The sequence below is a fragment of the Panthera uncia genome (genome assembly GCF_023721935.1).
Source record: "Panthera uncia isolate 11264 chromosome A3 unlocalized genomic scaffold, Puncia_PCG_1.0 HiC_scaffold_11, whole genome shotgun sequence".
Classification (NCBI taxonomy): Eukaryota; Metazoa; Chordata; class Mammalia; order Carnivora; family Felidae; genus Panthera; species Panthera uncia.
In genome coordinates, this window is record NW_026057578.1 from 89,389,277 (window position 1) to 89,403,648 (window position 14,372).

At 39.6% G+C, this 14,372-nt stretch overlaps 1 protein-coding gene across 5 annotated transcripts in view; it reads right to left on the bottom strand.

Moving 5' to 3' along the window:
• The window catches only part of GCFC2 (GC-rich sequence DNA-binding factor 2), a 128,993-nt gene that overhangs the window by 48,104 nt on the left and 66,517 nt on the right, over window positions 1-14,372 (bottom strand). For 2 of the 5 annotated variants that reach the window (XR_007462264.1, XM_049651799.1), the window contains exons 1-2: window positions 6,041-6,616; window positions 2,794-2,919 (exon numbers count right to left, since the gene is read on the bottom strand). Coding sequence is in view for 4 of the 5 variants with exons in the window: in XM_049651799.1 (XP_049507756.1) it covers window positions 2,794-2,919; window positions 6,041-6,311 (397 nt within the window). In the remaining variant the exon portion in view is untranslated. Of the gene's footprint in view, window positions 1-2,793; window positions 2,920-6,040; window positions 6,625-14,372 lie in introns of those variants that run through there. The other 3 variants (XM_049651795.1, XM_049651796.1, XM_049651798.1) reach the window with 2 other exon arrangements.

Below are 14,372 nucleotides of genomic sequence, written 5' to 3' on the forward strand. Positions count from 1 at the left end.
TAAGGAAAACAAAAAGTGCTTGAATTATGAAGTGATAAGTGGTGATCACTAAAAATCAGTATGTTCATTAAGAACAAGGAATATCAAATCAAGTGATTTACTTTTTATAGACTAGTACTAATTTATAGATTAAGATCACGGAAATGATGCAGGTCAGATGTTTCTCCATCCTCCCAAAGCATTTAATAGTTTCCTTGTGGATAATGTTAAAATACGTGGGGAAAATTACATATTGCACTGGGATTCTTAAGTGGCTGAATAATTACTAAAAAAAAAAAAAAGTTGATCATGAAGCACTGTAGTCATCAGCTACAGGGCCTCTGTATTTTGTCTTGTCTGCACTGCCCCTGTTTTAATGATCTTAATGTGATATGAAGATAAAAAGACATGTCTTTAAAGCTGGGAGGGACAGCTAATATAACCTAAAACAGAATTAAGACTCAAAACCTTCACAACAGGCTATATAGCATTTCTTGATGCTGGTTACACATTAGTATCACCTGGGGATCTTGATAATCTACTGGTACCCAAGCTCCCCATCCCAGAGATTCAGATTCAGTTGATCTGAGGTGGAGCTGAGCAACAGTGTATTTTTACAACCCTCTGGGAAACTTATTGTAAAATCAGGGTTAAGATGATACACTCAGGTTAAAATACTCAAGTGTATGAATACAAAAACAGAAATACTTGAAGTGGAAATGATGTTTGCAAATGACTTGGCGGGGTTTAATAAGTCACAAGAATGGACTCAGCAGTGAGATACTGGTTGTACATAAAGCTAATCCTCTCTCAAGCTACAATAAAGAAGTAAAATTTCAAGAGTATTATCCTCTCTTGTCTAGGCACCAACATCTAGCTCAAAGATTCCCACAGAGCAGATGCTGGCCAGACATGGAATGAATTAATAAAGTTAGCATATTGCTGCATAATAACAACATGCAGATTTATAAGTTAAATAATTTTCACATATATCATCTTATCTAAGGAGTAGAGATTGAGATCATGCTCCATGAGTAACACACTGTATCTGCAACAATATCAAGGCAGATATTTCACTACTGGATCATTCTAATAATTCCACTGTCTGAACAAAAAAATAAATGCACTCCTTGGTCCACGTACCAATCTCCAAACTTCTCCCATGCCTTCATATTTTCTCCAGAAGAAAAAAAAATGTATCCCTCACAGAACAAGTTTTCAACTCTCAGTGTTTCTGAAATGCACATTTCAGAACGGAAAATTCTCTGTGCTGTGCTGTCCTGTACTCTGAGAGACACTTATCATTTCTTGTCTCTAGGGCACTACAGGCCAACAATACCTCAGTCACAATGATGATTAAAAACTATGCCACACATTTGCAAACACTGTCTTCTGTCCTTAGGTGGACACTGCTACCAACACTGTATAACTACTGGTGTAAAAGGCCTCTAATCTACCATCTTCTATAGCAGCACTGTGACCATTTAAATTTATCCAATTTCAAAATCCAGTTCCTTAGCTGCATCAGCCACATTTCAAGAGCTCCACAGCTATATGTGGCTAGCGGCTAATGTACTGGACAATGAAGATACAGACCGTTTTCATCATCAAAGAAAGTTTTATTGGACAGCCCTCTATCTAGAATCTAGACAAGGCTTCACCTATCTACTAGGTTTCAATTCTTAATACTGGTTTCATCATTAAGCACTTTTGTACCTTGTGAACTTGTAGAAGAAAAAAAAATTACAAGAGCTACTGCTTGTTATTTAATGTTGATAAAGCAGTTATTACTATGTTGCAAGTGTTTAAAAACGCATTTAGGGGCGCCTGGGTGGTTCAGTCCGTTTGAGCGTCTGACTTTGGCTCCGGTCATGATCTGACGGCTCAGAGCCTGGAGCCTGTTTCACATTCTGTGTCTCCCTCTCTCTCTGCCCCTCCCCAGCTCATGCTCAGTCTCTCTCTGTCTCTCAAAAATAAGTAAATGTTAAAAAAAAAAATGTGTAAAATAAAAAAAATGCATTTAAACAATTACATTTTAAGTTAATTTATTTCTTTTTTCTCAGAAGGGGTCCCAGACTTTATGAGACTGACAAGAGTCCACAGCACAAAACAAGTTACAAATCCTTAAGCTTGAGTAATAAGCCAGAAAAATATTTTCAGCTCTGTGAGCCATCAAGTCTCTGGTACAGCTTTTAAACTCTGTCACTATAGAGCAAAAGCAGCCACAGACACTTATTTGCAAAAGCAGGTGATGGATCATATTTGGTTCACAAGTGGTAATTTACCAAGCCCTGAACTGGTCATGCCATTTATTGGCATAAAATTTTCAGTAGTTCTCCCAAATCCTGTATTATCTGACTCCAATTTGTCTCTCTGCATTTTTTGTTGTTCCTCTATCTTACGCTCCAACCAAATATTTTCATTCCAACAACTATTTTTAGTTCTCTGCATATGCTATGTTGTCTTCCCTAGAGTTTTACATTTGCTATGTCCTGTACCCCAAACATCCTAACAAATTCTTACCACCCTTCAGATATTGGCACTAATCACCAAGTGTAGCACACTGGTTAAGAACACAGGTTCTGGGGCAGATTGCCTGGGTCTGAATCCTGGCTCTGCCTCTTACAAGCAGTCTGAGCTTGGGCATGTCATGTAATGGAAAAGAGCAGTCAAATCTGGCACTTAGACAATCATTAGTAATGATGTACTTGCCTCATACTTCACTAGAGTTAGTTGTGTTACCAATAATAAGAACCACTGGTATAGAAAATACTATTAGAAATAAAGTTAACCAAAATCACAATATTTACCAACCTACTGACGAAAATTCTTCTTCCAGAGAGCTAGAGCTGTTGGATGATGAACTGTGATCATCTTTACTTTCTGGGGAATGATGTGTTTCACTCTCTTCATCCGTTGAAAGATCAACCATTCTGGATTCTAACAGGACATTTTTTGAATATAACAAAGAGTCAAGATAGTGTAATCAATAACCTAAATTCTACACAACACATAGCATATATACAGTACAGTGTTTTAATTTTCCTCCATGTATTTGAAGCAATGTACAGATCTTTCTCCATTTCCATTGTTTCTGAAACCAATGGATGATCTAATACATGTACAGACTTACCCTATTTATACAATCCACTTATCTAATAAAATATTCTCTTAAAAGATGCAATGAGAAGAGGAAACCATACAGAAAAAAGAGACAACAAAAAGTGAAGGCACATTTAAAACAAGAAAGAAAAATTATGGTGGTGAAGTTGAAAAAAACCTAATGTACACCTACTATATGGTAGGCACTGAAATCTGCTTTACAAGGTCTATTTCACACAATTGTAGAATTTCACAATTCCGTAAAGTAAATGCCTGCTATTATTGATGAGGACATTAGGGACTAGAGAGGCTAAGTAACATGTCCAGTGTCACAAAGTTACTAAGTGGAGAAGAGGGCTTTCAATCTAATTTCACTCAACTCCGGAATTTAGACTCTCTTTATACCATACTTCAACGGCTGGTGGCAAGCAGTCCTGTAATGAGCACTGTGGTCTCAAATCACGAATCTCTTTGCTTCTACTCTGTGATTTTGGGAAGGACAGTCTGCCAAACAGTCTATTAAACAAAGATAACATTAAGAGATAACACCCATTAGGGTGTTGTGAGAACTGAATGAACAAAATGTGAAGGAATTCATGGTATTATTGACAAGAAAGGGCTTGTCAGTTTACAATTATTTTGTATTTTTTTATGAATTTTAAAACTTAAAGACTACATACATAGTACTCTATCTTTTTTTTTTATTTTTTTTAATGTTTAATGTTTATTTTTGAAGGAGAGAGAGAGAGAGAGAGAGAGAGAATGTGAGTGGGGGAGGGGCAGAGAGAGAGGGAGACACAGAATCGGAAGCAGGCTCTGGGCTGTCAGTACAGAGCCGGATGCGGGGCTCGAACCCACGAACTGTGAGATCATGACCCAAGCCCAAGTCGGACGCTCAACCAACTGAGCCACCCAGGCGCCCCAGTACTCTTTATCTTAAAAATGTCCTGCAATTAACAGACCTATGTAGAGTTAAAAAAAAAAAAAAAAATCTGGAGTAAGATCAAAACTTAGAAGACAAAGGAATACAAGTACAGATTCCCTCTTTCTTTGCTACTATTTATGACAACCCCTACCTGTTCCCAAAGTGGATGAACACCAGAGCAGTGGTTCTCGGAGCATGGTCCATCAACCTCTGGAAGTCCCTAGGACCCTTTCAGAGGATCTGCGAGTTCAAAACTACTCTCATCACAATATTAGCATGTTATTTGCCCATTTTAATCTGATGCTATTTATATAATGAAGCAATAGCAGAGGCGGGTAAAACTCTTGGCTTCTTAGTATAAATCAAGACAGTGACAGCAATGTGTAGTAGCAGCCATTGTATTCTTCACCACCATGCATTGCCAGGAAAAAAAAAAAATCCAGTTGCACTTACCATCCTCAATGCAGCAGTTAAAAGTCACTAACTTTATTAAATCGTGACCTTTGAGTCCACATCTTTTAAATATTCTGTGGAACAAAATGGCAGTGTGTATAAAGCACTTCCGGGTCACGCTGAAACACAATGGTTGCCTCACTGAAAAGCACTTGTGTGAGCAGATGCAAGGTGAACTAGCCTCGGTCTTCAAGGAGCAACACCATTTAACTTGAAAGAATGACAAACTCTAGTTATTTCTACATGTACACCTGACAAACTGTCTCAGAAATGAGTAAAGCTGTGCCTATCACTTCCAGAATTAGAGATTTCAAGTGAAAACTGGAATTTTGGAAAACATATCCTGCACCGTGAGCATCTTTGCAATACTTAAAAAGACTGATGATTAGCAGTAACACACTAACAGTAACAGATCTGGGGGGAGATACTGTATCATAAAATGTACCAACATTTGCAAACTCTGTGAACCAATGCTTTTCATAGTCCGTGCATGATGTAACCAATCATGCATGGGCAAAAGTTCCATTCAAGTGCAAAACAGACCAGTGGATTTTAATGTAACAGACTGGGGAAAAAAACCTGACAGATAACTGTTTCAGCTGCTTGTTGCAAACTGACCTTTAAGAAAGTACTGTTTGTTGACCTTTGTTGTTACACCAAAGCAGGACACCCTCAATCATCTAAAAGCCTATTAAGTATTCCTATTACACCCTGTACCTGCGGTTTTCTTTTCATATTTCAAATGAAACAACCTATCACAAGGCTGAATGCAAAAGTATCAAGATTTGCAAATGGAAAACAATGTCACTCACTAGTTTTCTGTAAAATAGTTACGTGGGAGAGACAATTTTTTTTTAACCTCAAAACTAACTGAAAACTGCATTCTTATTAAGCTCCAATTCTAACTGGAACACATTTTATGTAAACATCTTAATGCTGCTTAAATTCTAGATTTAAAAACGCAAAGGTACTTCAAAACTACTGCACTGTAGTTCCTACCATTATTGGTACAGTCTATGGCATCTTCAATTCATTGTGCTACCTGGTGACATCCACCGTCGTTGTAATCTGCGTTCCTGCAAATAACTGATGAAAAATACAACAAGCAAAGGAAACGTGCGAAGTCTGTCACCTAGATTCTTCTGATGTACTATTCTGCTTAAGTGTTTTCTAGAAAGCTAACTGGGGACGTTTCCAAAAGTACATGAAACTTCCCCCTAACAGTAACAGAAAGTTTTTTTTTTTTTTTTTTTTTTTTAATTCTATGACTTTTAGGTTCTTCGTAAACAGCAAGTACCGCACTAAACCTGTAACTGGGGAGAGTTCACCCGACGGTGCGAACACACACGAACCACAAACCCCAAAGGATTCTTTCTGGTTGCCCCAAGGAGCCCGACTTGGAGATGCGGGCAGCGGGCGAGCGAGTGCTGGGAAGCGTGCAGTCTGGCTCCAGGTGGCCGGAATTCAGCACTGCTGGAAGTTAGAGCGGTCACGGGAACCACCGGAGAAGCCCGAGGGCCTCTTCCCGCAGCCCCGCCCCTCGCTCCGCGTCACGTCGGCTCCCCAGCAGCCCAGCCTCACCTGGGACGTCGGAGCCTTCAGCGCGCGGAGCCGCCCCCGCGGCGCGCCGGGAACTTGCCCACACTCGGCCACGACCGCGAGGGCCACGGGCCCGAGCACGCCAGTCCGTCACCTCCGCGCGGCCCACGCCACTGGGCGGCCCTTCCTCTGGAAGGCCCGGGGCCGCCTGCTCCCCCGAAGCCTCGGGTTCAGCAGACCGCTCCTCGGCGTCATCGCTATCGCTGGAGTGGGCTCGGCGCTGCCGGAAAGTCCTCTTCGGCCTGTGAGCCATGGCTGAGGCCCGGGCGCCACGCGCGCGGTCTCTTCCGGTACCCGCCTGCGGGATCTCTGGCGTCCACGCTGGTGCGCGCTCCCGCTTATAAGGCCTGGCCGCCGCGTGCGCGCGCTCCTTTCGCGCGCCGTCCGCTCCGCCTTCGCCCTGCGCATGCGTGTTCTGCCTCTTTTGCTCTTTCTATCGAGTTCGGTTCCCAGGGCCGCCCTGGTTCCCTGGGCTGGCCTTGCAAAGCGTTCTCTTTGCAAGGCTTGGCTGTGCTGTAGTGTTACGTGGTTGAAAGAGTCCCGTAGCCTCCTCGCGGTGAACGCCACGATGGGCAGCACTCACAGGCTCTCCTTGTGCAAACCCTATCTAGGAATCAGGCACAATACCCACATCCTAGACTGGAACTGCATCTGCTCTTCTCTCTCCAACGAAGAATTAGACAAAAAACCTGAAGTGTGTGGGGGTGGGAGGTGGGGAGATTGCTTCTGAAAGCTAAACAGTAAAATCTACACAAATGATAGGTGCACGAATGAGCAAATATCAAACAATTGCTCTCAGGTGGCAAGGTTTCAACAGAACCTGGTTAAATGCCTTGGTCCTTAAGAAAAAAGAATATCTGAGAACAGAGAGTGGTGTTGACAAAGATGCACAGCTGTAAGAAGGATGGCAAAAACCGTGGGAAACTTGGGACTGTATTCATTAGCTCTTCGGAGAGAGAGGAAGCCTTCACCAGGGACTCTGCGTTGTTGGTCTCCTTGGTTAAAGCCCATTCTTACTGGATGCCTCTGATCATACCATCTGAAGCAAATAACCATTTATTTCAATTAAATTCTTTTGCTGGGCTTTTCAGTCCATGCTTTAAAGTTCAGGAAGTCTTTCCAAGAGGCTCGTGGAAAAGATTGTTTTAAGAGATAAATTTCCAGGTGCTCACCTCCCTCCGTACGTAGCTGCCTGAGAACCCCTACATTCATGCAGCTTCTGCCAATGTAGGCTTTCCTCCCCTTCTTATGAAGAAGAGACACGATTCTTTGTCCATTCCAAATGTACTACAGTACATACCCCCACATGTAAAAGCCTTTGCAGCGTGTAAAATTTTATTGTAGGACAAGGAAAAAAATACCTCTGAAGTCATCATAATAATTCTGGAAGTCAGAGGTTTCCAATGGCTTACTTGCAACAAAAATGGAGGACCAGTAGCGTCAGCATTGCTGAGTTGGTTAAGTAGCCTGCAGACTCTTGATTTTGGCTCAGGTCATGATCTCACGGTTTGTGGAATCAATCCCTGTGTCAGCCTCTGCCCTGATAGCATGGAGCCCGTCTGGGATTCAGTCTCCCTCTCTCTGCCCCTTCCCTGCTTGAGTGCATGCACACGTGCTCTGGCTCTCAAAAACAAAACAAACAAACAAAAAACTTTTTAAAAAGTGGAGGGCCAACTTGAGCTGTCAACTACTCAAAATAATGTTTAATTATGAATCACTGATTTTTGCATGGAGTTCACACAGAGTTCTAAGAATAGATAGGCATTGAGAAAACATACCCTTTCATATGTGAAGGGTTTTCTCAGTGCCTGTATAATATAAAATCAAAATATAATAATGTAACAATTAACACGATACCATTGTAGCAATAAGTTACAGCTGTCTGTGGATGCATGCACTAATGTGTGTGGGCAGACCATCTTTGTCATTATGGGATGCATTCCCAACAAAAATGTTCTTTTGTCAAAAAAATGTAATGTGTTTTGATGTATTTATAGCGTGTTTTTCAAGTGTGTTGAAGTCCACTGGCCAAAAGCTACCAGGAAGACACTAAGTCAAATAAAGTTTATTTACCTTGTCTCAGAAAAAGAACATACAGACCAAAGAAACCATGCATTTCTTTGTAAGAGGGAGTAGAGTGTGGCTTATTAAAAGATTTAAGTTTGTGGTGGGAACTTTTTTTTTCAAGTTTTTAAATTCTAATTATTTAACATACAATGTAATATTTGTTTTAGGTGTAGAATTTAGTGATTCATCACTTACACCCAGTGCTCATCAAAAGCACTATCTTTAATCCCCATCACCCTATTTAACCCATTCCCCTACCCTCTCCCCTCTGGCAACCATCAATTTGTTCTCTATAGTGAAGAGGCTGTTTCCTGGGTTTCCTCCCTTTTTGCCCCCATGTTCCTTTGTTTTGTTTCTTAAATTCCACTTATGAGTGAAATTATATATTTGTCTTTCTCTGTCTGAATTATTTCCCTTTCTGCTGGGAGTTTTTTTTTTTTTTAATGTTTTATTTATTTGAGAGAGAGAGAGAGAGAGAGAGAGAGAGAGAGAGAGGGAGGGAAACAGTGTGAGTGAGGGAGGAGCAGAGAGAGAGGGAGACACAGATTCTGAAGCAGGCTCCAGGCTCTGAGCTGTCAGCACAGAGCCTGACTTTCTGCTAGATTTTTGAGAGCTCGGGGAAGCAGGGTCAGATTTCGATTGCATAATGTCAAAAAGCTGGGGGAGTTCAGCACCTGGGTACTTTAGTAACTTTTTTCAAGAAATGGGAGGAACAGAACAAGAATCTGGGGTTGGAGTGTCATTGGCAAGAAAGTGGCAGTCACTCAGAAGAAAATTTGCAGTTACAGTATGGTCTTGACTTCCAGTTGAGTTGATTTTCACTTTCTTATTATTAAAATTAGAATGATGACTCAATCCAGGATAAAAAATTAGAGCTTTGCATCACAAAAAATTATATATATATGTAAAATATACACACCACACAGATACATATACAAAATATATACATACACACCACACACACTTTTATAGGGAAATAAACATTGATAAATAAGAGACTTTCAAAGGGCACCTGGGTGGCTCGGTCAGTTAAACATCCAACTCTTGATTTCGGCCCAGGTCATGACCTCACGGTTCCTGAGACTGAGCACTGCATTGGGCTCTGCACTGATAGCACGAAGCCTGGTTGGGACTCCCTCTCTCCTCTCTCTGCTTCTCTCTCTCTCTCTCTCTCGCTCTCTTTCACACACACACATACATACACAAAATAAATAAAATTTAAAAAATTGAAAAAATATGGGGCACCTGGGGTGACTCAGTTGGTTAAACATCTGACATCGGCTCAGGTCATGATCTTGCAGTTGGTGAGTTTGAGCCCTGCATCCGGCTCTGTGCTACAGCTCTGAGCCTGGACCCTGCTTCAGATTTTGTTTCCCTCTCTCTCTGCCCCTGCCCCACTTGCTCTCTATTACGCGTGGGCTCTCTCTCTAAGATGGATAAACATTAAAAAAAAACACTAAAAAATTAAAAATTAAAAAAATTAAGCATAAATGATATTTTATTAGATAAAATTTTGTAGGGCATAAGAATATGAATTGGAGGAGAAAAACAATGGTGTAAAGGGCTTGCATTTTGTATTTTATTTTATTTTATTTAACATTTATTTATTTTTGAGAGACAGAGAGAGATTGAGCACCAGTTGGGGAGGGGGATAAAGAGAGGGAGACAGAATCCTAAGCAGGCTTCAGGCTCTGAGCTGTCAGCACAGAGCCCCACTCAGGGCTCGAACTCACTAGCTGTGGGATCATGACCTGGGCCGAAGTCAGACACTTAACTGACTGAGCCACCCAGGCACCCCTAGATTACATTAGGTACATTTAAATGAATGATAGAACACATCCATTTAAAATAAAAGTGCCAAAATGTACAATACAACAGAAATTACATCCTTGGCAACTGTCAAAATTTATGATGAGAACTTATAAATGTATACCTGAAAATGTGATGAGATAATGGATTTATTATTTATTTATTGACAGAGGGTGGGGAGGGACAGAGAGAAAGGGAGAGAGAGAGAGAGAGAGAGAGAGAGATTGAATCCCAAGCAGGCTCTGTGCTGTCATTGCAGAGTCCCGATGCAGGGCTTGGTCCCACAATAGTGATATCATGGTCTGAGCTGAAATCAAGAGTCAGACGCTTAACTGACTGAGCCACCCAGGCGCCCCTGAGATAATGGAATTTTAAAACTTCTGAATGAGTATTAAAGGGGAAAAAAAATGTGAAGTTCACCATCACAGATGACTATAGCACCTCTAGCTTCTTTCTACTGACCATGGAAACCCCAGCTGCTCAAAAGACAGAAAGAACACTTCTTGCCTGGAAAGTGTCATAATAAGGATTGTATTTTTAAAATTGATTGGAGGGTAGAGTTATAGTTAAAATAGACATTGCAGTGCATTTTAAGGGTATATCCTATCAGTAAGCCAATTCTCCTCTAGAAATCCACCCCCTTTCCCAAATCAGATTTCTGTAGCTATGTCCATCTCCTGGGAGAAGGCTAGCAGGATCAGAATAGATACCTAACCATGGCAGATGAAATAGAATCTTTCACTAGGATATTAGCTTTGAGAATGAACCACAATTTATTGTCTCCACACAGTCTTGAGTTAACACTGCTGCTGGGAATGAAGAACTTGACAGATGAGGCCAGGGTAGTGGCAACACGTTTGACATGAGGAAGGTTGGTGGCTCTTTAGTTTCTCAGGTGAGAGTGTCCGAGGAGATGTAGTGGGTGACAGGGGAGAAACAGGCTGCTGAGCATACTAACTTTGGTGCAGCTGTGAGAAAGACCCCTTCCCCAAGTGTACCCAAGAAGTTGCAACTTTAAAGGGGAAGATGCCCCACGTGTTTACACATGGAGATAGGAAAGGAGTAGCCAGAGAGCAAGAATTGCTCTTTTTCATGAATGCTAGGAGTTTTTCTCCAAAGAGGGCAAGGATAATGCCGATCTCTTTTTTGCCCTACACCCTATTTACAATAATAGGTTGTTAAATTAATCCACTGATTATTAGGAGGCTTTGTATTATTTACCTGTTATATAATTAAAAACTCCAAGTTAGTAATTGGCATATGAAAAATATCAGCTTCTGGAAATCAGTGTCATATTTACTCATACTTTTTCCCCTGAAATGAAATGACATTTTATTTAGCTTCTCTTGCCCTTGATCTGTGGGTTCCGAGCTCCCTCTAGTGAGACACAGGCTACTTACAGAAGAATTGTGTCAAATAATCATTTGGAAATTGCTTCCTTCTTATTGTAGAGCTATTTTTTTCACTCTTGTTACAAGTAATGGGTATATATTCACTTTTTAAGCCAAACTATGTCAAAATTTCTCACATGACAAAATTTTGCACAGTCATGTTTATAAGTATCACTCTCTCCCCTGAAAATTGAAAAAAAAAGAAGTTATTGTGGAAATGCATCCATAAAATATGGACCTAATTGTACTGTCACTTTTCTGTATCTAATTTTTGAGGACTTACTATGATAGAAAATTTGTGGTGGGACGAGAAAGTCACAACATACATGGGATCCTGCTTCTGATGGTCAAGTGCTATTAGCCAAATTAGCCCTAGAGGTTGACTTTACTGGAAATGCTTTTTTTTTTTTTTTTTTTTTTTTTGAAAGGGCAAAGGAAGCAAGAATGGGGAAAAGACAGTCTTTTCAATAAATCATGTAGGGAAAACTGGATAGCTACTTGCAAAACAATGAAACTGGACCACTTTCTTATACCATACATAAAAATAAACTCAAAATGGATTAAAGACCTAAATGTGAGACTCAAAACTCCTAAAAGAAAACATAGGCAGTAATCTCTTGGACATTGGCCTTAACAACATATTTATGGATGTCTCCCCTCAGGCAAGGGAAACAAAAGCAAAAATAAACTATTGGGATTACATTGAAATAAAAAGCTTTTATGCAGTAAAGGAAACCATCAACAAAACAAAAAGGCAACCTAGTGAATGGGAGATTTTTGCCAGTGATATGTTTGATAAGGTGTTAATATCCAAAATATGTAGAGGACTTATACAACTCAACACTAAAAAACTCTAAAGAATCCAATAAAAAAATGGGCAGAGGACCTGAATAGACATTTTTCCAAAGAAGACATACAGATGGTCAAGAGACATATGAAAAGGTGCTCAATATCACTAACCATCAGGGAAATGAAAATCAAAGTCACAGTGAGATATTACCTCACATCAGTAAAAATGACTAGTATCAAAAGATAAGAAATAACACGTGTTGGCAAGGATGTGGAGAAAAAGAAATCTTCATGCACTGTTGGTAGGAATGTAAATTGGTACAACCAGTCTAGAAAATAGTATGAAGGTTGTTCAAAAAATTAAAAATAGCTATGCCATATTATCCAGTAAGTTCACTGTTGGATATTTACTCTCAAAACAAATGAAAATAGTAATTTGAAAAGATATGTGCACCTCCATATTCACTGCAGTGTTATTTACAATAGTCAAGATATGGAAACAACCCAAGTGTCTATAGATAGATAAATGGATAAAGAAGATGTGGTGTATATATACAATGGAGTATTACACAACCATAGAAATGAATGAAATCTTGCCATTTGTGACAAGATGGCTGGAGCTAAAGGGCCTTATGCTAAGTGAAATAAGTCAGACAGAGAAAGACAAATGCCATGTGATTTCACTTATACTTATAATCTAAAAAACAAGCAAATGAACAAACAAAAAATGAACAGACTCAAATACAGAAGACAAATTGGTGGTTGCCAGAGAGGAGGTGGGTAAGGGGATGGGTAAAATAGATGATTTTATTTAATGTTTAATATAAATATATATATATTTAATATAAATATATATTATATTAAATATATATAAATATATATATTTATATATATATTAAATATAATATATTTAATATAAAATAGATGATTTAAAATAGATGTAAAACAATTTTGGGTATAAACTTCCAGTTATAAAACACATAAGTCATGGATATGAAAACTACAGCATAGAGAACATAGTCAATATTTTAAGAACATTGTATGGTGAGAAATGGTGACTACACTTATTGTGGCGAGTATTAGTAATGTATAGAATTGTTGAATCAATATGTTATATACCTGAAACTAATATAATACTGTATGTCAATTATATTTCAATAATAAAAAAACGTGGTAAGAACACTTAAAATGAGTTCTACCCTTTTAACAAAAATTTATTTATGTAAAGTTTATTTATTTATTTTGAGAGAGAGAGTGTGGGGAAAGAGAGAGAGGGAGAGTGAAAATCCCAAGCAGACTCTGTGGCCGTTAGCTCAGAGCTCAATGTGGGGCTTGATCTCATGAACTGAACTGTAAGATCATGACCTGAGCCGTTTTCAAAAGTCAGATGTTTGACCAACTGAACCAGCCAGGTGCCCCACTAAAATTTTTTTAAAGATTTTATATTTTTAAGTAATTCCAACGTGGGGCCTGAACTCATAATCCCTGAGACCAAGAGTCACATGCTCTACCAACTGAGCCAGCCAAGCACACACCTTTTAACGAGACTATAAGTGTACTGTACAATATTGTACAGCAGATCTCTAGAACCTTTTCATTTTGTGTAACTGAAACTTTATACCTGTTGAACATCAACTACCCATTCTTTCTCCTCCAAGATTCTGGCAACCACCCTTCTCCTTTCTGCTTCTAAGAGTTTGGCTATTTTAGATACCTTATATAAGTGGAATTATATAGTATTTGTCTTTCTGGGACTTAGCATAACATCCTCAAAGCTCATCCATATTGTTGCACATGGCAGGATTTTCTTCTTTAATGCTGAACATTTCATTATACATGTATACCACATTTTTATCCAGTTATTGGATGAAGGACATTTAGGTGGTTTCCAAATCTTAACTATTGTGAATAGTACTGCAATGAACATAGGAGTGCATATATTTATTTGAGATCTTGATTTCAATTCTTGTGGATAAATACCCAGAAGTGGGATTGATGGATCACATGGTAGTTTTATTTTTAATTTAAAAAAATGTTTATTGATTTATTTTGAGAGGGGGGGGGGGAGGGGCAGAGAGAGGGAGGGAGAGAGAATCCCAAGCAGGCTCCTCACTGTCAGGACAGAACCCAATGCGGGGCTCAAACTCATGAACCAAGAGATCATGACCTGAGTCGAAGTCAAGAGTCGGATGCTTAACTGACTGAGCCACCCAGGTGCCCCTATTTTAAATTTTTGAGGAACCTCCATACTGTTGTCC